The sequence below is a fragment of the Nerophis lumbriciformis genome, linkage group LG29 (genome assembly GCF_033978685.3).
Source record: "Nerophis lumbriciformis linkage group LG29, RoL_Nlum_v2.1, whole genome shotgun sequence".
Classification (NCBI taxonomy): Eukaryota; Metazoa; Chordata; class Actinopteri; order Syngnathiformes; family Syngnathidae; genus Nerophis; species Nerophis lumbriciformis.
The window spans coordinates 21,035,001-21,062,061 of record NC_084576.2 but is presented as its reverse complement, the minus strand read 5'-3'; the positions used below and the strand labels follow the sequence as shown (position 1 = coordinate 21,062,061).

The 27,061-nt window shown below is 35.7% G+C and overlaps 1 protein-coding gene across 1 annotated transcript in view; it reads left to right on the top strand.

Annotated features, from left to right (window-relative positions):
• The window catches only part of LOC133572093 (transcription factor SOX-6-like), a 267,348-nt gene that overhangs the window by 127,908 nt on the left and 112,379 nt on the right, over nucleotides 1-27,061 (top strand). Inside the window, exon 5 of the mRNA XM_061924788.1 lies at nucleotides 10,096-10,185. Coding sequence (XP_061780772.1) covers nucleotides 10,096-10,185 — 90 coding nt within the window. The remainder of the gene's footprint in view (nucleotides 1-10,095; nucleotides 10,186-27,061) is intronic.

The window sequence follows — 27,061 nt, the reverse complement described above, 5'->3', positions numbered from 1 at the left end:
CAATTGCTTTGTTGGCGATAAAAATTGCAACATTACCTAAAGGCCGTTTGGCTGAGTCCGCTCTCAGTGCTGCTGGAGTGATCGGCAAGTGTCGAAGTTAATTTATAAATTTCAAAAATCAATCACAAAAATCTAATTAAAAATAAATACATAAATAAATAATAATAATAATAATAATAATAATAATAATGATAAATAAATAAATACATTTAAATAACATAAAAATAAAAATAAATTATATATATATATATATATATATATATATATATATATATATATACATACATACAGTATATATATATATATATATGCATATATATATATCTATATATATATATAAAACATTTTATTATTATATAAGAAAACCTTGTTAAAAATATGTTTTTAGACCATCCCCATGCAACCAGAAGGAGCTTTTCTAACCTGCAATCTGTTTTGAAAAAGTTTCATTATAGTTATTATACCAAACAATACATCAAGAATCGGGTTGAATCAAATCCTCACCACAGAAAATTGGAATCAGATTGAATCGTTGGATGCCCGAAGCTTCACATCCCTATAAGCGACAGTCCCGTGTTTATGAGCCATGGCGGACAGGTAGCGCCAAATAGCATTTGTTTTTCCTCCCCCTAGCCTTTTGGAGGCACGCAGTACAAAGATGGAATTATTGATAGTTCACGTTCGGGCTGTGAATCTTTGGGCACCACATTTTTCGATTGGATTCTTGGGGGTATCGATTCGATTCACAATCGATTCTCGATTCAAAACGATTCTCCAGTCAAAATCAAGACTTTTTTTTTTTTTTTTTAATAACATTGGGTGCCAGTTCTATGATGAACTACATTCCTCCATAAAATAGATAAACAGCTACATTTTTGTATGACTTAAAAGAAAACTGGTTTTGTTTCATAATATTCTACCCAAACATTTAATAAAGTAAAGTATCTAACCCTTCTTTTTTCTAAAATGAACTTGCACATCAACAATATGATTTGCTTGAGTGGCTGGACAGGACTGATTAAAAACAAAACAAAAAAAAACAATGATATATTGCAGCTGAGATAGGCTCCAGCGACCCCCCGCGACCCTGAAAGGGACAAGCGGTAGAAAATGGATGGATATATATTTATGTATATATATATATATATATATATATATATATATATATATATATATATATATATATATATATATATATATATATACGGTAGGTCAGGAAAAAACCCAGAGGCCATTTCATCCCTACAAGCCTGTTTCGCAGGTTTTACTGCTCTTCAGGGAATCCCCTGAATAGCAGTGAAACCTTGGATCGATTAAGAATCGATCCAAATAAAGATTTTCAAATCGTTAACAAGGACTTCACGTACAAAAAGTACTTCTGGAATCCAACAGTTGGCGTGCCTGCAGTACCGCAAACAAACAGTAGTTGGTGCTGTCGTCCTCAAACCAACCGCGTGGACTCCTCCGTCCTCTTTGTGCAAACTCCACTCATCCGCCACTCGGCTCCTCCACTTGATGAAGAGTCGCTCGGACCGCCGGGAATTTTTATGCAGGCCGCTATCTAAACAGCACTCGGGACGAGGAGACAGATAACGATCCATCTAGGGTAAAAGATGTCCTCCTGTTTACCGCCCTGGGAGGTATAAATCGTGCGTCGGCGTACACATGCGCGGACATTGCCTTCAAGTCGCAACTTGTGTTTTCCTGCCTAAGTGCAACATAAATCGTGGCCGCTAGCTCGCGTCGTGGCTCATCCGTACGCAGACCCCGCAGAGACACCTTTCTGATACGTCAAGTCGCTTTTTTTAGCCAAATTTGGCCAAATTGTCGCGTCTTTTTTTTTTTCTTCAGATCCCGAGTTTTTTTGTTTACCGCCATGTGACGGGCCTTACTCGCAACAATCATAATCCCACTGTAAACATGGCAGGCTTTAATGGACTCAGCGAGGACGTCGGCGTCTCATGACCGCACAATACGCAGCCTGTAAACATTAAGCTCGCCACAATAGGCCATGTGCTCCTGCCAGGCCTATAGCGCCTTTTTGTCGGGATCAAGGCGCCACAAATGAGCTATTGTCCAACTTGACTGCTCCAAATCGGGCGAGGCCTCAGGGGCTTGTTCTCCACACGGCGCCCGATAATGTCACCCTTTTTTGGGGGGGGGGGTGCGGGGGCCACGTCATGGCTTGGTCTGGTTGGCAGCGTGACACTGTGGACAAGATCTAAATAAAAATAAATACAAGTGTTGTGCAGAGGTGTACTTACATTAGATTAAATTATTAATATTTATTAAATAGAACATTTTAGCTTTTTCTCATGACGTTCCAGTTGTTTTGCTCTTTTTTCTTACATATTTACTATTGTTTTTTTCTCCCTGTAAAAATATAATAACAACAATAACAAGACCAATAATAATACATTGAACAATAATAACAACAATATTAATAATGATATTAATAAAATAATAATAACAACAATAATAATAATATTAATAATAATACAAATCATATTAACAATAATCATAATGATATTAATATTAATATAAACAGTAATAATACATTGAACAATAATAATAATAATAATATTATTAATATTAATAATAACAACAGCAATAATAATAATATTAACAATAGTAATAATAATAATTATAATATAATAATATCAATAATATTAACAATGTTAATAATAACAATATTAATAATAATAGTACTAATATTAATAATGATGACAACTTGGTCTGGTTGGCAGCGTGACGCTACGGACAAGATCTAAATAAAAATAAATACAAGTGTTGTGCAGAGGTGTACTTACATTAGATTAAATTATGAATAATTATTAAATAGAACATTTTAGCTTTTTCTCATGAAGTTCCAGTTTTTTTTGCTCTTTTTTCGTACATATTTACTGTTGTTTTTTTCTCCCTGTAAAAATATAATAATAATAATAACAATAATAATAACAACACTAACAAGACCAATAATAATACATTGAACAATAATAACAACAATATTAATAATGATATTAATAAAATAATAATAACAACAATAATAATAATATTAATAATAATACAAATCATATTAACAATAATCATAATGATATTAATATTAATATAAACAGTAATAATACATTGAACAATAATAATAATAATATTAATAATAATAATAACAACAGCAATAATAATAATATTAACAATAGTAATGATAATAATTATAATATAATAATATTAATAATATTAACAATGTTAATAATAATAATAACAATATTAATAATAATAGTACTAATATTAATAATGATGACAACTTGGTCTGGTTGGCATCGTGACGCTACGGACAAGATCTAAATAAAAATAAATACAAGTGTTGTGAAGAGGTGTACTTACATTAGATTAAATTATTAATATTGATTAAATAGAACATTTTAGCTTTTTCTCATGACGTTCCAGTTTTTTTGCTCTTTTTTCTTACATATTTACTATTGTTTTTTTCTCCCTGTAAAAATATAATAATAACAATAATAATAACAACAGTAACAAGACCAATAATAATACATTGAACAATAATAACAACAATATTAATAATGATATTAATAAAATAATAATAACAACAATAATAATAATATTAATAATAATACAAATCATATTAACAATAATCATAATGATATTAATATTAATATAAACAGTAATAATACATTGAACAATAATAATAATATTATTAATAATAATAATAATAACAACAGCAATAATAATAATATTAACAATAGTAATAATAATAATTATAATATAATAATATTAATAATATTAACAATGTTAATAATAATAATAACAATATTAATAATAATAGTACTAATATTAATAATGATGACAACTTGGTCTGGTTGGCAGCGTGACGCTATGGACAAGATCTAAATAAAAATGCTGGGTTGTGCAGAAGTGTACTTACATTAGATTAAATTATGAATAATTATTAAATAGAACATTTTAGCTTTTTCTCATGACGTTCCAGTTTTTTTGCTCTTTTTTCGTACATATTTAATGTTGTTTTTTTCTCCCTGTAAAAATATAATAATAATAATAACAATAATAATAACAACAATAACAATCAATCAATCAATCAATCAATCTTTATTTATATAGCCCTAAATCACAAGTGTCTCAAAGGGCTGCACAAGCCACAACGACATCCTCGGTACAAAGCCCACATAAGGGCAAGGAAAAACTCACCCCAGTGGGACGTCGATGTGAATGACTATGAGAAACCTTGGAGAGGACCGCATATGTGGGTAACCCCCCCCCCCCCCCCCCCTCTAGGGGAGACCGAAAGCAATGGATGTCGAGTGGGTCTGACATAATATTGTGAGAGTCCAGTCCATAGTGGATCCAACATAATAGTAAGAGTCCAGTCCATAGTGGGGCCAGCAGGACACCATCCCGAGCGGAGACGGGTCAGCAGCGCAGAGATGTTCCCAGCCGATGCACAGGCGAGCGGTCCATCCCGGGTCCCGACTCTGGACAGCCAGCACTTCATCCATGGCCACCGGACCTGTGCCCCCCCCCCCCCTCAAGGAAAAGGGGAGCAGAGGAGAAAAGAAAAGAAACGGCAGATCAACTGGTCTAACAGGGGGGCTATTTAAAGGCTAGAGTATACAAATGAGTTTTAAGATGGGACTTAAATGCTTCTACTGAGGTAGCATCTAACAAAACCAATACAAAAACATTGAACAATAATAATAACAATATTAATAATAATATTAATAAAATAATAACAACAATAATAATAATAATACTAACAATAATAATACAAATAATATTAACAATAATCATAATGATACTAATGTTAATAATAACAACAATAATACATTGAACAATAATGATAATAACAATAATATTAATAATAACAACAGCAGTAATAATAATATTAACAATAGTAATAATAATAATAATAATATAATATTAATAATATTAACAATATTAATAATAATAATAACAATATTACTAATAATAGTACTAATATTAATAATGATAACAACTACAATAATAATAATAATGATATGATAGAAAAGCGCTATATAAATCTAATCCATTATTATTATTGTTATTACTAATTATAATGACAACAACAACAACAATAATAATAACAGTATTAATAATTATATTAATATTAATAATCGTAATAATAATAATAATAATAATTCACCCGCTGAACAAACGAGACGTTATGAGTGATATAAGAGCACATGTCTGAGAAGTTTCTTAGCCTGCGGCCATGTTTGCTTGTCCTAGCACAATGGCGGCATTCTCTCTCCGGGTCAGCGGGATGACTGCTGCTCTCTGATTTATTTGTTTACTTGTGTTTTCGTTCTCATGCTACGACACATTTGTGTTACTTTCTCTTTGTCTGGCCTTCGTACTGAAACTTTGGCCTTCAGACTCACTTACGTACTTACAGGACGTACTTACTGTACACTTTCCTGTACTTCTTCGTTACAAAGTCGACTTCTGTGGTCCTAAACAGGATTTAGTTTGTAGCCACATATTCCTTGCGAATAATGCTGCCTTCCATTTTAATTCAGATGACACGGTCATATATTGTTCAAGCTCCCCCACCCCCGTACCCCCCTGTAGCGCGAACCTTTGAGCAGTCGGCTTTTGATGTTGTTCAGTGCCAGCTGACTCAGATGAGACGAGTGCTTAATGCAGAAAATTTAAGGTGATGTTATTTTCAAAAATTACTGCCATTGAACACTCCAAAAATATCTAATGGTCACGACATAAAAGTACATGGGGAGTGTCGTTGATGAGAACTTGTCTTTTAAATCACACAAAGGAAAAACTTGTGGCTAAACTTACAATTTAATTGGGTTTTTACTTTAGAAACAAGTCCTGTTGTTCACCAAAAGTTAGGAAACGCTTGATTCTGACCACTTTTATGCCTTTGCTACATTATGGAGACTTTCTTTTTATGAATGCACTTGTTTGAAAAAACTGGATACTGTACATGACTGTACCTTTTGTTTTATTCCTGGTTGTGGCAAACCAGTGCAACACCAAACTGTCCATCTTTGTCAGTTTTCTGATTTTCTCAGTGACTAGTTTTTATATGTAAATCACTTCTCGGTGTGGTTCCCCCTTATTTATGTTCTTTTATGTGTAGAGACTCCAGTCGCTAGAGTTTAAAGTCACAGGACATCCTTAGCATGTTTGTTCTTTGAGCCAACACAAGTCTCAGTAAAAAAAAAAAGTCTTCACGGTCATGGGAATGAATTACAAAAGGATCTGAGGCTACCAGAACTCATCCCTTTGGGGGAATTTCAGGCCATTTTAAAGGATCTCAATACTGTTTCTATTGGGCATTGTACTTGTTTTTAAATTGTTGTTATTTAAACTTTTTTTTTTTTTTTTAACAATTGCGTGTTTTTATGTAGTAATTTGTACTTGTGTGACTGCTCCTGTTTTTGTTGTTGTTGTTCTATTTATTTATGAAACCTGTTTTTGCTGCCCTCTTGGCCAGGTCACTCTTGCAAAAGAGATTTTAATCTCAATGAGTTTTTAAATAAAGGAAAATTAATGAATGTATTTTTACTACCAACATTTTTTTTTTTACACTGAATCTATTTTGCTGAATTGTTTGCATTTGAATAGTGTGAACTGATTTTTTTTAATTTAAGTTTTATGTTTTTAAAATCAAAGCGTAAAAAAATATTTGCTGCAGAAATATTTATTGCTTTTTTTCTGCGCTGATTTTTTTTTTTTTTTTACACTTAATTAATGTAACTGATTTTTGCGGGTTTAAATGTTGTGGACTGATTTTTATTTTTATTTTTATTTTTTTACATCAAATTATGCTGACAATTTCATTGGATAAAAATGTGTGTGCAAAATTGCTGTGTTTAAAAATTCAGTTTGTTAAAATATTGCTAAAATTCAGTGTAAAAATATTGCAGAAATTATAGTACTACATTTTACCGGAAGTGGGTCTTCAGTTTTTAACCAACAAATATTTCTGCACAGAATTTATTTTACATAAAAGTTTTACACACTGAAATTTCAAACACTGTAATTTAACACAATGTATTTTTAAACACACACGTTTAAGTCACTCATTTTTGATCAATGAAAGATAGGCTCCAGCACCCCCTGCGACCCCAAAAGGGACAAGCTGTAGAAAATTGATGAGTAATTTGGTGTGAAAAATATCAGGTTACAAAATCCAAACGCAAAAAAATTAAGTTACATTAATTAATTGTCCAAAAAAAGCTTTCGTAATAAAGCCGCAAATTAACCTTCATAGCAAATATTTCTGCACTGATTTTTTTTTACACAGAATTTTTCTAAACTGAATTTCAAAACAATTTATTTTCAAAAACTGAATTTTCAAAAACAAATTTTGCCCACACATTTTTATTTAGTTAAGTCGTCACCATAATTTAATGTAAAAAAAATAACTTCACAAAATTCAAATGCAAAAAATTAGGCTACAGTTAATACACACAATATTAAAGAAGCTTTTATAAGAAAGACCCAAATTAATGTTTGAATTAAAACTGAGTGCAAAAAAATTTGCGTAAAACTATAGTGCAGAAATATAAACAATTCTGAACTGATTTTTTTTACACTGAATTTTTATACACTGAATTATTGTATACGTAATTTTTACACACTCAATTTTAACAAACATTAGCACACATTTTGCCGGCAAATTTTTATTTAAGGAAATTGTCAGCATAATTTGACGTGGAGACAATTAAGTTCGCGAAAATCGAGTGCATAAAATTCAGTTACAGAAATTCAGTCTAAAAAAAAAAAAGCTTTGCTGTTAAAAACACAAATTAATCTCCATACCCAGTCGTCCATCGCCACACAATGCTCGTAAAGGTGACTAAAGTGGTGTTATTTCAAGTCTAGAGGGTATTCTTAACCTTAAAAACCTGGTAATGACTTTCATATTTAGCTTATTTTATTCTCTAGCTGTAAAAAAAACATTCCATTTTATAGTGAACAATTCCTACATTAAGCAAACCCATTTAATACGGCCAGGCCTGGAACCAATTAACAGCAGTAAAGGAGGGTTTACTGCGGGGGTCAGCAACCCGCCGCTCTTTAGCGCCGCCCTAGTGGCTGCCTGGACCTCTTTCAGAGATGTGTGAAAATGGAAAAAGATGAAGAAAAAAAAATATTTTTTGTTTTAATATATTTTCTGTAAGAGAACAAACATGACACAAACCTTCCTAATTGTTAGAAATCCCACTTTTTATATTAAACATGCTTCACTGATGAGGAGTATTCTGCAAGCACCGTTTTGTCCTACTAATTTCAGCGATCCTTGAACTCATCACAGTTTGTTTACATGTAGAACTTTCTCCGATGCTGCCACAGAAAGACGTGTTTTATGCCACTCTTGGTCTCATTTTGTCCACCAAATGTTTTATGCTGTGCGTGAATGCACAACGGTGAGCTTTGTTGATTTTATTGATTTACTGGAGTGCTAATCAATGCTAACATGCTATTTAGGCTAGCTGTATGTACATATTGCATCATTATGCCTCGTGTGTAGGTATATTTGAGCTCATTTAATTTCCTTTACTTATGTCCTCTGTGTATTTCATTTTTATTGACATGTCTCATGACACTATCTGTAGGCTGATTTTCTGATAGTTGTTTGAGTGCCATGTTGTTCCAGACCACAGCAAACGTCACCCAGCTTGCAAAGATTGTAATAAATCCATTAGAAGAAGACAGCCTGGCGTTTCCTTTAATTTGGACACACACATCTCCGACCTATTAAAGTGTGCACGGGCACTAAACTGGGTGGAATCAACAGCGGATAGACCACGCCCAGGCCACACCTCTTTACAATTTAATTTTTAAAATTTTTTTTTTTTTTTTTTAATAAATACGCAAATTATATTGAAATGAGCAATGTGCCTGTGAACTCGGGCCAATCAATTTGTGTAACTTACAACAAAACGTGTTCATACAGTAGCCTGCTCACAGCCAGATTAGTTTCTTATAGAGATGTCCGATAATGGCTTTTTTGCTGATATTCCGATATTGTCCAACTCTTTAATTACCGATTCCGATATCAACCAATACCGATATATACAGTCGTGTAATTAACACATTATCATGTCTAATTTTGTTGTGATGCCCCGCTGGATGCATTAAACAATGTAACAAGGTTTTCCAAAATAAATCAACTCAAGTTATGGGAAAAAAAATGCCAACATGGCACTGCCATATTTATTATTGAAGTCACAAAGTGCATTATTTTTTTTTAACATGCCTCAAAACAGCAGCTTGGAATTCGGGATATGCTGTCCCTGAGAGAGCATGAGGAGGTTGAGGTGGGCGGGGTTGAAGTGGGGTAGGGGTTTGGCCGGGGGTGTTTATTATAGCGTCCCGGAAGAGTTAGTGCTGCAAGGGGTTCTGGGTATTTGTTCTGTTGTGTTACGGTGCGGATGTTCTCCCGAAATGTGTTTTTTTATTCTTGTTTGGTGTGGGTTCACAGTGTGCCGCATATTTGTAGCAGTGTTAAAGTTGTTTATACGGCCACCCTCAGTGTGACCTGTATGGCTGTTGACCAAATATGCCTTGCATTCACTTGTGTGTGTGAAAAGTCGTAGATATTATGTAATTGGGCCGGCACGCAAAGGCAGTGCCTTTAAGGTTGATTGTATCTGTACTTCTCCCTACGTCCGTTTTAAAAAGTCATACATTTTACTTTTTGAAACCGATACCGATTATTTACGATATTACATTTTAAAGCATTTATCGGCCTAATATAATATAACATCGGACTGCCGATATTTTCGGACATCTCTATTTCTTATTTATTTTATTTTTACATTTAAACATGCCTGCATATCAAAATGAATATGTTTGATTACTCAATTTATTATTACAACACAGGAGAGCTACTTGCGCTAGCAGCCGCACGTGACACAAAGTGACAAAGTGAAGGTTGTGTCCTCGGCTCGATCTTTTTGACATCGTTGATATCAAATGTTGGCAAAACTTAAGTGAGCGCTCGCCATAATGGAGTGTACACAGCGTACTTAGTGAAGTGCACTGACGGGGGAATTTCTGGTCTCTTCTTTGCAGAGCCGTCCTGCATGGAGAGACTGCTCTCCAAGGAATGGAAAGAACGCGTCGATCGACTCAACGCCACTGAGCTGCTGGGTGAGGTCAAAGGTCAGTGGACGCTTCTTATGGTGTTGGTGTGCAAAAAAAAAAAAAGTCTGATTGCCAGTAGCGCCGCCGAGCCAGAGGGATCGGTCACTCTGGCATCCGTTGGCTTGGCCTGTAGCAGACTTGTGAAACGGTTGTCAATTTTTTAATAACAAATGCGTCATTTGACAGCTCAATATACAAATAAAACATCCTTTTGTTCTAAAATTCTGTTTTTCAAGCGACAGTTGGCGATCCTGATCGCAACTGGTGCTAGCGTTAGCACGTAGCAGGTAGCGCTGACCTAGCAATATGTTTGTTCAAGACTGAACGCGTGAACAAACCTAGCTGCAAAAGTATGCGCAGTATGTTTGAAATCTAAATTGGACATCCTGTCCTGCAGTTTGAACGTGGCCGAAGTAATGTTGCGATTTTCAACACCAACAAAGCAAGTATGCTTGGTAGAAAACGCTACAATATAAGATAAGGCTTCTCTCTTCCAAAATGGGCTAGCTTGATGCTAATTTACACTGGATTTGCCATAGATCGGCTTCTATTAGCGTTAGCGATTTTACATGGCGATTTCAACACCTGTGAATTTAGTAATGAAAACTTTTTTTGTAATGTGAACGACTACATTAAAATATCGGATTTAAAAAAAAATTGAATTGCACATGCTATTCTGCAGTTTGAACGTAGCCTAAGTATTGTTGCGATTTCCAACACCGACAAAGCAAATATAACTGGTAAAAAACGCTACAACGTAAAGTAAGGTGCCACTGTTCCAAAATGCGCTAGCTTGATGCTAATTTACATTGGATTTACCATAGACAGGCTACTATTAGCATTAGCGATTTTACATGGTGATTTCAACACCTCAGAATTTAGTAATGAAAACTCTTTTTTTGTCATTGAAACAACGACAAAAAAAGATCGGATATGACAAAAAATCCAAATCGTACATCCTATCCTGCAGTTTGAACGTAGCATTTTCAACACCGACAAAGCAAGTATGCTTGGTAGAAAACGCTTTAACGTAAAGCAAGGCGCCACTCTTCCAAAATTCGCTCGCTTGATGCTAATTTACATTGGTTTTACCATAGACCGACTACTATTAGCATTAGCGATTTTACATGGCGATTTCAACACCTGTGAATTTAGTAATGAAAACTTTTTTTGTAATGTGAACGGCGACTACATTAAAAGATCGGATTTAAAAAGATAATTGAATTGGACAGCGTAAGTATTGTATTTTTGTAATGTGAACGATTACATTAAAAGATCGGATTTAAAAAAATTATTGAATTGGACATGCTATCCTGCAGTAGCCTAAGTATTGTTGCGATTTCCAACACCGACAAAGCAAGTATAACTGGTAAAAAACGCTACAACGTAAAGTAAGGTGCCACTCTTCCAAAATACGCTAGCTTGACATTGGATTTACCATAGACCGGCTTTTTGATTGAGTTTTTATTGAGACTTTTATTAGTAGATTGCACAGTACAGTACATATTCCGTACAATTGACCACTAAATGGTAACGCCCGAATAAGTTTTTCAACTTGTTTAAGTCGGGGTCCACGTTAATCAATTCACGGCTACTATTAGCATTAGCGATTTTACATGGCGATTTCAACACCTGGGAATTTAGTAATGAAAACTTTTTTTGTAATGTGAACGACGACTACATTAAAAGATCGGATTTAAAAAAATAATTGAATTGGACATGCTATCCTGCAGTAGCCTAAGTATTGTTGCGATTTCCAACACAGACAAAGGAAGTATAACTGGTAAAGTAAGGCTTCACTCTTCCAAAATGCGCTAGCTTGACACTAATTTACATTGGATTTACCATAGACCGGCTACTATTATCATTAGCGATTTTACATGGCGACTTCAACATCCGTGAATTTATTAATGGAAACGTATTTTGTATTGTGAACGGCGACATAACAAGATTGGATTCTGGAAAAGGTGTAGGATTAATTCAGCTCTGCTTCTTCCTACTTTTTGTCAGACATGTTGTAATGAAAGACTGGAAATATGTGATGTGTCATATTGTAAGTTTATGCATGTTGGAAATACACACGAACCGAAAGCGTAACTGTAAAAGCCCTTACATGTCCTCAGCATCTGATGAGCCACACCCTCCCCAACAAGAAAAAGAAACCCACTTATTAAAAAAAAGGCAGGTGGTATGTAAGCAGAGCAGCATCAATTTGGTTGTGTAAATGAAACGCTAATAAACGTTGTAATTCTTTGCCGTTATGTGCATATTTCCAGCATGTTTGTCACGGGCATGAATGTCCCAGCGTGAGATGTGACTTGTGTACACAATGCAAATGTGGCGCTGATGTGGAAGTGTCTGCGTCACTGTGGAATTCCGCTTTTAAGACAAGAGCAAGGGGGCCCGGGGGTGAATGCAGTTTATTTGAATTTTTGTAAAAAAAAAAAAAAGTACATAGAATTTGCAAAGTTGCATGTTAACTGAATGAGGCACATGACTGTTTATATATGAGGCTAAATTCCTCACTCGCGGTACAAAATCGCTATTTGGCCCTCGGACATACTTGCCAACCTTGAGACCTCCGATTTCGGGAGGTGGGGGGAGAGGGGTGGGAGTGGGCGTGGTCGGGGTGGGACGGGGGCGTGTTTGGGCGCATGGCTAAAAGGGGAGGGGTATATTTACAGCTAGAATTCACCAGGTCAAGTATTTCATATATATATATATATATATATATATATATATATATATATATATATATATATATATACATATATATAAGAAATACTTGACGTTCAGTGAATTCTAGTTATATATATATATATATATATATATATATATATATATATATATATATATATATATATATATATATATATATATATATATACGTATATATATATATATATACGTATATATATATATATATATATGTATATATATATATATATATACGTATATATATATATATATATATATATATATATATATATATATATATATATATATATATATATATATATATATATATATATATATATATGTCTTAATAAGGTTATCCAAAAAATAGTGCTCGATACCGTAGTAGAGCGCAATATATGTATGTGTGGGGAAAAAAAAATCACAAGACTATTTCATCTCTACAGGCCTGTTTCATGAGGGGGGGTACCCTCAATCGTCAGGAGATTTCATCTCTACAGGCCTGTAGAGATGAAATAGTCTTGTGATTTTTTTCCCACACATACATATATATATATATATATATATATATATATATATATATATATATATATATATATATATATATATATATATATATATATATATATATATATATATATATATATAATAAATACTTGAATTTCAGTGTTCATTTATTTACACATATACACACACATAACACTCAATCTACTCATTGTTGAGTTAAGGGTTGAATTGTCCATCCTTGTTCTATTCTCTGTCACTATTTTTCGAATCATGCTGAACACCCTCTCTGATGATGCATTGATGTGTGGCACGCACAAAAGTGCTTTCATCAAATGCACTAGATGGCAGTATTGTCCTGTTTAACAGTGTCACAACATTGCTGTTTACGGCAGACGAACTGCTTTACGGTATACAAAAACGTGACTGCTGTTGTTGTGTGTTGTTGCCGCGCTGGGAGGACGTTAATGAAACTGCCTAACAATAAACCCACATAAGAAACCAAGAACTCGCCCTCCATCATTCTACAGTTATAACGTGATTGGGCAGGTATGCTGTTTATATTGTGGGTTAGCGGACTCAGGTCCTCATGGACCTGAGTCCGCCTGAATTTCGGGAGATTTTCGGGAGAAAATTTGTCCCGGGAAGTTTTCGGGAGAGGCGCTGAATTTCGGGAGTCTCCCGGAAAATCCGGGAGGGTTGGCAAATATGCCCTCGGACCATCGGCACATTTTGACTTTGGCCCTCGGGGGCAAAACGTTTGGGCACCCCCGGCATGGAGAGTACGAGACAAAGTTACGTATTTATTCTAAACTATGAAGTGTATTGGAGTAGGGCCGCGAATAACAATATAGCCCAGCTTATACAACAGGGGAAAAAAACGACAAAGTACACGGAAATGGTGTTTCAAAGCGTGAAAAAAAGGAAATACTGTTACTAAAATAATAAAAGCATTAAAATAAATGAATGGGAACTACTATTCGAATAAAAAGTCATTAGTATCGATATTTTGATTTGGTATAGGCCAGGGGTCACCAACGCGGTGCCTGCGGGCACCAGGTCGCCCGTAAGGACCAGATGAGTCGCCCGCTGGCCTGTTCTAAAAATAGCTCAAATAGCAGCACTTACCATGTGAGCTGCCTCTATTTTTTAAATTGTATTTATTTACTAGCAAGCTGGTCTCGCTTTGCTCAACATTTTAAATTCTAAGAGAGACAAAACTCAAATAGAATTTGAAAATCCAAGGAAATATTTTAAAGACTTGGTCTTCACTTGTTTAAATAAATTCTTTTTTTTTTTTTTTACTTTGCTTCTCATAACTTTCAGAAAGACAATTTTAGAGAAAAAATACAACCTTAAAAATGATTTTAGGATTTTTAAACACATATACCTTTTTACCTTTTAAATTCCTTCCTCTTCTTTCCTGACAATTTAAATCAATGTTCAAGTAAATTTTTTATTTTTTTATTGTAAAGAATAATTAATAAATTTTAATTTAATTCTTAATTTTAGCTTCTGTTTTTTCGACGAAGAATATTTGTGAAATATTTCTTCAAATTTATTATGATTAAAATTCCAAAAAAAATATTCTGGCAAATCTAGAAAATCTGTAGAATCAAATTTAAATCTTATTTCAAAGTCTTTTTAATTTCTTTTAAAATTTTTGTTCTGGAAAATCTAGAAGAAATAATGATTTGTCTTTGTTAGAAATATAGCTTGGTCCAATTTGTTATATATTCTAACAAAGTGCAGATTGGATTTTAACCTATTTAAAACATGTCATCAAAATTCTAAAATTAATCTTAATCAGGAAAAATTACTAATGATGTTCCATAAATTCTTTTTATAATTTTTTCAAAAACATTTGAATTAGCTAGTTTTTCTCTTCTTTTTTTCGGTTGAATTTAGAATTTTAAAGAGTCGAAATTGAAGATAAACTATGTTTCAAAATTTAATTTTCATTTTTTGTCGTGTTTTCTCCTCTTTTAAACTGTTCACTTAAGTGTTTTTTTCATCATTTATTCTCTACAAAAAACCTTCCGTAAAAGGAAAAAAAATGTACGACGGAATGACAGACAGAAATACCCATTTATATATATATATATATATATATATATATATATATATATATATATATATATATATATATATATATATATATTTATTAAGCTATTCTTGTTTAAATCACACTTACATGTAACTTACAAATGACAATATATATATATATATAAACACTTAAAATGTGCACTTAGAGAAAATACAAAAATAAAGTGTTGCATATTGATATTTATCTGTTTCTATATATATTTATTGTGAGAAATCATTAAGATGATCAGTGTTTCCACAAAGATAAATATCATTAATTATTAATAAAAACATCGCCTTAAAGGTAAATTGAGCAAATTGGCTATTTCTGGCAATTTATTTAAGTGTGTATCAAACTGGTAGCCCTTCGCATTAATAAATACCCAAGAAGTAGCTCTTGGTTTCAAAAAGGTTGATGACCCCTGGTATAGGCGGTATCGATAATTCAGTATTGATCCACACATCACTACCATAGACCATAGAGCAGCATATTTAAAATGAATACAATTTATTCATTGTTATTGAAATATGTTATTAGCAGTGTTGGGTTAATTACTGAAAACCAGTAACTAGTTACAGTTACTAGGTTCTTTATTTCAAAAGTAACTCAGTTACTAATTCAGTTACTTACACCAAAAAGTAATGTGTTACTGTGAAAAGTAACTATTTAGTTACCTCTTTTTTTTCTCTTTTTTTTTTTAAGGCTCCAATTAATGCCCTTTTAGCCTTGATTTCAGTACTGTTATTGCACTGGAGAATAATACAATCTGTTGATCAACTTGACATGCATTTGCATCACTGAACTCTGCTAAGCAATGTGGTCTACATACAACACACAAACACAAAGATATGTTTCAAAGGGCCAATTTGTTTCAGGCCAGAACAAATTGACAAATCTATTTTAAATAGCTGCAACATAATGGCACTTTAACTTTAACTTTAAGTAGATAGGATCTTTGATCCAAGACACAACATACATTTAACTAAAATGTTATTTTCTTTGTGCTCGACAAAAGAAAAGTATTGAGAATGTCTCCATGTTAAGAAACTCGACTTCTGGCTTCACCATGATGTCTTGTTAGTTGTTATGAGAGTAGCGTATGTGTGTGTGTGTCTGGCCGTTTAAGATTTGACAGCATGTGAGGCGAGTGACGTCAGTGAGTGAGTGGGCGAGAGAGGTGAGGGACCGGCGACAGTGAGTGCGTGCAGGTGCTCTAGCTTGGTGGATGGCTGCGTCCAATAAAGTCAGAAAGTTGCAACAAACCGCCGGCCTCGTCATTCACGAGACCCACTTCCGGGTAAAGTGAAGGTTGTTAGCCCCGAAGTACATAGGCCCTGGAGGAACGTCTCCCCTGCGCCCCTCAACTACGGCCTGGGAGCCCCCCCGCCCCCACCCACACAAAGCACGCCTTTTCTTTTCCACCGCAGCGCTCCAATAAAACACACTCAGATCTTCTGTTTCTAGCCGATACTACATAAAAAAATAACGTAAAATATCGCAGTAACACATCATGTAGTAACGGTAACTGAGTTACTGAATATAAAAAATAACGCGTTAGATTACTAGTTACCGCCGAAACTAACGGCGTTACAGTAAGTCCCGACACCGGTTATTAGACATTACACTAATTGATGAGGTTATTTAATCGTAGCCGTTGGTTTGTCGGTTGGTATTGTAAAAAAATAAAATAAAAGCACAAGGATGTTGTATGTTTGATCTTCACGTCTCATCGAGTCACTTTTGGTAAATGAAGGTAACGTTAATGTGTGTTTTCATAATAATGACAATAAAACAGACACTGTATGCATAGAGGGAGTGTCAGCGAAACGTTTGAACAAGATTAAGTATGCAGCACAAACCCTGAAAGTTCACTTTTGTACTTTATTCTGTGTTGTTAAAAAAAAATTTTTTTACCACCTCAGCGAACACTTGGCCCTTTAAGTACCACCATAATGACCAGCATTGAAATACAATAGCGTTTTAGGCCTAAGTATTCATCAAAAACAAGGAAGAGGTTTTATTTAAGAAGTATATTTGATATTTTGGCCGCTGTAACACAACACACAGTTTGAACAGTGACACTGTGTTTGAGTGTAGAAAAATAAAAGACTGTACTTTAATTCAAGCGATTCATTGGCTTACCGCTAGACTACAGTTTGAGAATCACTGATCTATTCAAAAGGCTTTCAAATAGAGTCAAAATACTAGTAATTGAAAAATGTGACATTTTTTATTATTTTTGTTTAAGATTGAAAAACATGTTTTGATGTCCTGTTTGGCTTTGAAGATACTGCATTTTACGGACTATAGAGCGCTAACCCACTAAATTTTAGAAGAAAAAATATATTTTAAGCTGCAGATATATACGTTGTGGAATTTACACCGAAATATTTTGTAATTGTTTGTTTTTACATTCCTTCATTTTTTTTCAAATGGTGTCTATAAAACGGCAGTAAAACGGCTGATCAAACAAAACAGAGGTCATCGTCATGGACCCACTCGCTGTGGAAGCTAGCTCTCCAATCAGCTAAGCAGACTCAATAACTCCACAGTGTTGTTTTGGTGAATTTACTGAAGATCTTGTGAAACTCCATCCATCCATTTTCTACCGCTTGTCCCTTTTTGGGGTCGCGGAGGCTGCTTGAACCTATCTCAGCTGCATTCGGGCAGTAGGCTTAGTACACCCTGGACAAGTCGCCAACATTGTAAGTTAATAATACCAACACAGACACTCGTACACGTGTTAGCATATTAGCTAATGCTAACGACGCGAGCTTGATTACATTACGACAGCACGTACAAATATGCATGAAAACCCTCCTACAGTAAGTAAGTAAGAATTGTTTTAGTTATATTGTAAAACTTACAAAAACGTTGCTCGGAGTGATGAATGAAGAATCCATATGAGTAGAACCGCTATGGACGGCTAGAAGACGGAATGGCACTTCTGCTTCCGGTTGAAAGCACTAAAAAGAAGGGCACTACAGCACCTGCAGTGAGCGAACTCGTCCAAAAGATGGCGCCATAGCACAAATAACACACCTTTTCAGGGTCTCTGCTCGCGAAGAAAAATCCGTAAAATAGCTAAACCGTTTTATAAGCCTTAGGGTTCAAAGCGTAGGAAAAAAGTAGCGGTTTATAGTTTTGAATGTATGGTACTTCAAATCAAATGTCCCCAGATGAATAAATCATATATTTGCAAACGTTCCCTGAAACATTTTGATGATATCGACGATATTTAGGGAAGTTTGCTGTTAAATTTTTATCAGTGATGGAGCAGGAAGGGGGCTGGTAGTAAATGTTCATATATAACCCTCCGCCACTCATTCATTGACATTTTACTTGCACTTTTCCACTCAAAATGTGCCTCCCATGAATCACGGGGCCCCCAAGCACAGCTCGTGATCTGAGCATAGTGAGGAATGTCTGACATTTGAGAGAAGGACAGGGAAGACGAAGGACGGGAAACCGAGCCTGAAAATTCCCGTTTCCCATCCGCGTCTCACTGCTGCCCCCTGTGGCGCAAAGCTGCTGGGCGGGAGAGGCGGCGGCGGCGGGCGAAGAAGGAAGGAAGGAAGCTGAGGAGGCGAGAGCGGAGAACAGGGCGAGCGCGGCGGTGAAGAGAAACCAGAAGGAGGCTCCGACAGGAGCATGAGAGCCTCTTTGGGGACGGAAGAAAAGAATGAAAGCATGAAACAAAGAGACAAGAAGAGGAGAATGTTGCCTTTGATACAGGGGTGCTAAGGGGTAATTTCACTCTCTGTGTGTGTGTGTGCGTGTGTGTGTGTGTGTGTGTGTGTTAGGGGTGCATTCGGGGGTCCACAAAAGGGTCCTGACAGGACTACAATGGAGACAGTGTTAGTATGCAGGTAACGTTGGGGCCACCCTGCAGTCTCCCCTCATGGCCCCAGGGCAAGACCTTGTAGACAAACACACACACACACACACACACACACACACACGCTCACACGCACGCACGCACACACGCACATACAACAACTTCTAAAAACACACAGCAACAACACAACATTTTGTGTGCTTGTTTGTGTGGACTCTCTCACACGGACCATCAAACACAACACTGCTACAACAAACTTTGTTGTATACATATATAGATACATATATGTATACATATATATGTATATATGCATGTATATATGTGTATATATGTATGTAGATACATAAATATATGTATACATATACTGTATGTATATATACAATATGAATATATGTATGTGTATGCATATATTTTTATGTATATATATATATATATGTATATATATATATATATATATATATATATATATATATATATATATATATATATATATATATATATATATATTTATATATATATATATATATATATATGTATGTAGGCACACACACACACACACACACACACGCACACACACACACGCATGCACGCACGCACGCACACACGCACATACAACAACTTCCAAAAACACACAGCAACAACACAACATTTTGTGTGCTTGTTTGTGTGGACACGCTGACACAGACCATCAAACACATATACATATATGTACATATATACACATTTACATATATGTATACATACAAATGTGTATATATACAAAACCCAAAACCAGCACGTTTTGTAATTCGTAAATAAAAACAGAATACAATGATTTGCAAATCCTTTTCAACTTATATTCAATTGAATAGACTGCAAAGACAAGATATTTAATGTTCGAACTGGGAAACTTAATTTTTTTTGCAAATATTCATTAGCTTGGAAATTAATGGCGGCAACACATTGCAAAAAAGTTGGCACAGGGGCATTTTTACCACTGTGTTATGTGGCCTTTCCTTTTAACAACACAACTGAGGAGATCAATTTTTAAATCTTTTCAGGTGGAATTCTTTCCCATTTTTGCTTGATGTACAGCTTAAGTTGTTCAACAGTCCGGGGGTCTCCGTTGGGGTATTTTAGGCTTCAAAATAAGCCACACATTTTCAATGGGAGACAGGTCTGGACTACAGGCGTGCCGGTCTAGTACCTGCACTCTTTTACTATGGAACCACACATTGTCTTGCTGAAATAAGCAGGGGCGTCCATGATAACGTTGCTTGGATGGCAACATATGTTGCTCCAAAACCTGTATGTACCTTTCAGCATTAATGGTGCCTTCACAGATGTGTGAGTTACCCATGTCTTGGGCACTAATACACCCCCATACCATCACACATGCTGGCTTTTCAACTTTGCGCCTATAACAATCCGGATGGTTCTTTTCCTCTTTGTTCCGGACGACACGACGTCCACAGTTTCCAAAAACAATTTGAAATGTGGACTCGTCAGACCACAGAACACTTTTCCACTTTGTATCAGTCCATCTTAGATGAGCTCAAGCCGACGGCGTTTCTGGGTGTTGTTGATAAACGGTTTTCGCCTTGCATAGGAGAGTTTTAACTTGCACTTACAGATGTAGCAACCAACTGTAGTTACTGACAGTGGGTTTCTGAATTGTTCCTGAGCCCATGTGGTGATATCCTTTACACACTGATGTCGCTTGTTGATGCAGTACAGCCTGAGGGATCGAAGGTCACGGGCTTAGATGCTTACGTGCAGTGATTTCTCCAGATTCTCTGAACCCTTTGATGATATTACGGACCGTAGATGGTGAAATCCCTAAATTCCTTGCAATAGCTGGTTGAGAAAGGTTTTTCTTAAACTGTTCAACAATTTGCTCACGCATTTGTTGACAAAGTGGTGACCCTCGCCCCCATCCTTGTTTGTGAATGACTGAGCATTTCATGGAATCTACTTTTATACCCAATCATGGCACCCACCTGTTCCCAATTTGCCTGTTCACCTGTGGGATGTTCCAAATAAGTGTTTGATGAGCATTCCTCAACTTTATCAGTATTTATTGCCACCTTTCCCAACTTCTTTGTCACGTGTTGCTGGCATCAAATTCTAAAGTTAATGATTATTTGCACACACAAAAAAAAAGTTTATCAGTTTGAACATCAAATATCTTGTCTTTGTAGTGCATTCAATTGAATATGGGTTGAAAAGGATTTGCAAATCATTGTATTCCGTTTATATTTACATCTAACACAATTTCCCAACTCATATGGAAACGGGGTTTGTACTTGAATCCAGGCAGGAAGCGTGTGTGCGGGAGGTGAAATGTTGATATAAATCACTCGTATGTTATTAGTGTTTGCAATAAGGCCAGCCTGTCATTTAGCTCGTAATCACCGTCTGCTGCGTTAGCTTCCATTAAAGGAGGCCTCGCCGTGCAGCTCACACACATCCTTTAACGCCCCCCTCCCCCACCTCTACGCTCCCCAAACCTCCCAAGAATGTGAATCATAAAGCTGACAAAAGCTGTGATTTTATTGTTGCCGCAGACGAGAAGCGATAAACACGTGTTGGCGTGTGCTGGCAGGATGCGCGCTAATAAGCACTGAGTTTCGACGACATGTGAGACCAATAATGGACGACGCCTGCGCCGTGACTTTAAAAAAGCACTTTTGAACTGACTGGGGGGGAGGGACTTTGGGGATTTTTTTTTTTCGGCATAATGAAAAATTCCAAAACAACAATTCTTATTTGGATTTGTTTGTGTTTCAGACACAGCGCCTGTTAATTGTTGATCTTTTTTTTTTTTTTAAAGTTGTTTCCCCAAAACCAGAGAAGTGTGCACGTTGTGTAAATGGTACATAAAAACAGAATACAATGATTTGCGAATCCTTTTCAACCTATATTCAATTGAATAGACTGCAAAGACAAGAAACTAGAAAACGTTGTTATTTTTTGCAAATATTAGCTCATTTGGATTTTGATGCCTGCAACATGTTTCAAAAAAGCTGGCACAAGTGGCGAAAAAGACTGAGAAAGTTGAGGAATGCTCATCAAACACTTATTTGGAACATCGCACGGGTGAACAGGCTAATTGGGAACAGGTGGGTGCCATGATTGGGTGTAAAAGCAGCTTCCATGGAATGCTCAGGCTTTCACAAACAAGGATGGGGCGAAAGTCACCACTTTGTCAACAAATGCGTGAGCAAATTGTCCAACAGTTTAAGAACAACATTTCTCAACCAGCTATTGCAAGGAATTTAGGGGTTTCACCCTAATATCATCAAAAGGTTCAGAGAATCTGGAGAAATCACAGCACGTAAGCGATGATATTACGGACCTTCTGTCCCTCAGGCGGTACTGCATCAAAAAGCGACATCAGTGTGTAAAGGATATCACCACATGAGCTCGGGAACACTTCAGGAAACCTCTGTCAGTAACTACAGTTGGTCGCTACATCTGTAAGTGCAAGTTAAAACTCTACTATGCAAAACGAAAACCATTTATCAACAACACCCAGAAACCCCGCCGGCTTTGCTGGGTCCGAGCTCATCCAAGACGGACTGATGCAAAGTGGAAAAGTGTTCTGTGGTCTGACGAGTCCACTTTTCGAATTGTTTTAGGAAACTGTGGAGCTTTGTGTGTACTCAAAACACACTTATTACAGACTGCTTATTCACTTTAATTTGAGCTATTTTTTTGTTTTTATTTTCAATTGAAATCTTCTGTTTTATGTTTAGCTTTTTTAAATTATTTTTTTTATTGTCATCATATTTTCTATTTAATTTTAATGTACATATTTTACATTCAATATCTAATTTTGTCTTTATTAGTCTTTATCGGTCCCTATTTCTTGTTTTGTACAGTGCACCTTGAAGCCACTTATAAACACAATGAATTATTATCAATAAAATTGTATTTTTGAAAAAGAGCTGAGTTTGATAACTGTGCTGTCCGGTTGTGATATCTTGTTGTCTGACTCCATCTGAGTCTCATTTGCAACGCAGTTGCACTTCCAAGACATTAGATGGCAGTACTGTATAGGCAATCCATGGTATGTTGTCCAACTAGGAAGTAGCGTTTTTTACAGTTAGTTAAATGTGTTACGTTGCACCCTACAAGGTAATTATACTGTACTTATAACACACCAGTTGTGTGATCGTAACAGTCATCTTAGTTGTAGTGTCCGTTTCCAAATTTGGAGTTGTTGAAATTGCCATGTTAAATCGCTAATGCTAATAGTAGCATGTCTACCACAAATCCAATGTAAAATAGCATCAAGCTAGCGCATTTTGGAAGAGCGGAGCCTAACCTTACACTCGAGCGTTTTCTACCAAGCTTACTTGCTTTGTTGTTGTTGAAAATTGCAATTATACATTTTTGTACCCACAGAAGTCGGTCTGTGCCTATGAAAGTACCCAAATTCGGTACCTATAAAGGCGACTTATGAATACAATGAATTATTATTATTATTATTACAAGCAACGTCATTTGCATGACAAATTGTATTATCACAAGTGGTTGAGTGGGTACACACGTTTGCCTTGGGTTCGATTCCCGGCCTCAGGAAGAGGACCCGGCGTCAAAAACTAATAATATCTAAATATATATATATATATATATATATATATATATATATATATATTAAGGCTGCAGCTAACGATTATTTTTCTATCGATTAATCTGTAGATTATTTTTTCGATTAATCGGTTAATCTATAGATTATTTTTTTCGATTAATCTATAGATTATTTTTTCTTTTACCGATTATTTTTTTTAATTTAAAATGAAGATGAAAAAATAAATGTAGGCCAGTTTTTTCAAAAGGCATGGCTTTTATTTACAAAAAAAAAGTATGGCCACTCAGTCAACATTGACAACAACATGACAAAATATTCTGTAACAATGTAAACATTTAAAACTTTTAACATTTAACAAAATTAAAAGTAGCTTATTTGCTTTTTAATGTGCAAATATAAAAGTAAACATCCAGTGCAAATCTTAATATTCTGCAATAGTATAAGCATTTCAAAAGTAAAAGTATTGCTTATTTTGCTTTAAAATGTGCAAAATAAAGATAAACATCCAATACAAAAAACTGCAAAACGGAAATATTCTGTAACAACAGTGTAAACATTTCAACAAAAGTAAAAGTATTGCTTATTTGCTAAAATGTGCAAAAATAAAGATAAACATCCAATACAAAAAAAGTGCAAAACGAAATATTCTGTAACAACAGTGTAAACATTTCAACAAAAGTAAAAGTATTGCTTATTTTGCTTAATAACACAACAATGATAGTATGATTAAAGTGAAAGTTAATTGTTGGTTTGTACATAGTATATGTAACTGTTAATGTTGTAAAAGGTATTTGCATAACTAATTAACGTTAGCGTTTGTGACACGTCTTGTGCCGTGGGGTTCTTTCAGGATCGACAGATTGAACGCCAGACGGCTTTGCCAGGTTTACAATCTTTTAATTTTACACAAAGTCTTTTCTCTTCCAACTCTTTTCTCTTTCTTTCCTCGCTTTTCAGCTCCTCTTCCTCGCTCGCTCGTCGTCCTCTGTCTCTCCTCCTCTCTCGCTCCACGTCAGCTTCACTCTGGTTCCTTCCAGTCTCTCTTCCCTCTCTCTCTGCTGCTCCCCTTTTCTTCAGCGAGAGGAGATTGGATGATCGTGCCCAGGTGCGCGGCACGATATGGCGTCACATTAGTGCCAAAAATCCGAGCGCATAAAAACTGTTATCGCGCGCTGATTCTCCACTTCGTGCCCGCGCGCGACACCCTTTTGCGCACGCGCGATGCCTTTCTGCGCGCTCTCTGTGTACACCTGTCATCTCTCCTCGCGCTGTCATGTTTCTTTTTGGCACTTTGGGGCGGGTATGCTTAGACGGCCCCTCCTTTCTGATTGGCTGTGAGCATTTTTCATATGACCAATCATTCTCCAGTGTAGCAACGTTGTAGCCATCTTACCTCGGACATCTAGCCTCAATCATTACATTGATGTCAATGGTACATGTACTAATTAAATTACCATAACTTGCTCGATTTTCGACCAATTTACAAACGGTTTGCCTTGTTACAAATCTTATTACATGTAGATATGACATAGGATGCTGTACCTGTTGAAATGACCTCTTTCGCTTAAAAAAAAAAAAAACTTAATTGTGCAACATAGTTGTGTAGGGTCAGTGTTAGTCAGTTCTCTGATTATTTTAAACTGTTTCAGAATACATTATTAAAAGCTATTTTTAACATTTTAAAAACAAAATTCAAAGATGATTTCATAAATTTTATGGCTGAATCAAAAGAAATTCCATAAATTAGAAAACAAATGTTCAAGAAGAAGTGAAAATATAAAATAATGTTATGGTTGGATGTTATTGCTGGTGGACCAGTTCTGGCTGAAAGATGTGATTATGGTGTTTGTTGTCTTATTATTTATTTGGGTCACATTTTGTATTACCCTGTATTGTGTTTATGTGGTATGAAATAACCTTCATCAGCGCGCAACATTTGTTTATCCACTTCTTCCTCCGTAAATCTTGATACATATTGACGATGACCCGCCCTGCTATACTTCTGATTGGCTCTGAGCATTTTTCAGCATTTTTCGCCCGACCAATCAGAAAGAAGGAGCCGCTAAGCATACCCGCCCCCAAAGTGCCAAAAAGAAACATGACAGCGCGAGGAGAGATGCCAGGAGTACACAGAGAGCGCACAGAGAGCGCGCAGAAAGGCGTCGCGCGCGCGACACCCTTTTGCGCGCGCGTGGTGCCTTTTTGCGCGCGCGAAGTGGAGAATCAACGCGCGATAACAGTTTTTATGCGCTCGGATTTTTGGCACTAATGTGACGCCATAGCACGATTGCGGCGTCACTCCCGGCGCGCCCCACCTCGCCGCTCGCTCGCCGGCCCCGCCTCTCCACAGCGTTAAAGAGGAGCGCGTCTTTGTAAACACTGAACAGGCACGCCAAATGCGCCTCTCAGGGCGAAACGGTGCTTTAGTTAATGAATTTACAACGCAGATACAAATGACACATTCATGTTTTTGTGTAATGATGACAACGTATACTCACGCGGACGATTGACTAGTTGATGGTGATGGCAAGAACGCTGTCGGTTTTCTTTTCAAATGTTCGTTCATAGCCGTTGTGCTGCTATGATAGGCCATTTCCGCTCGACACAGTGTGCATACAACAACATTATTAGGCCGTTTATTGAAATACTCCCACACTTTTGACGACTTTTGGCGTGCTTTTTTCCCCCTCGCTCGCACCGCTTGCATCGTCTGCTTTGCGCTCCGCCATGACAGTAGTGTGACGTAAATATGCGACGCATCGACGCACAAAAACCGCGTCGACGTATTTACGTAACCGATGACGTCGACGCGTCGTTTCAGCCTTAATATATATATATATATATATATATATATATATATATATATATATATATATATATATATATATATATATATATAAATAAATATTATTAGTTTTTGACGCGATTCTCACGTTGTGCGATTCAGAATCGATTCTCTTTTTTTTTAAATCGATTTTTTTATTTGAAAGTGATAATATAAATACATTTAATAAAGTCAAATACAAATAAGGCAACAAGAGAAGTATCCTACACTTCTCTTTTGTAAAGTAAATCTGAACAGCCGATATGGGCATCTACATCAACTATATGATTTGCCTGAGAAGCTGAAAAGGACAAAAAATAAAATAAATAAAAATAAAAATAAAAAATCGATGTTTTTTATTTTTATTTT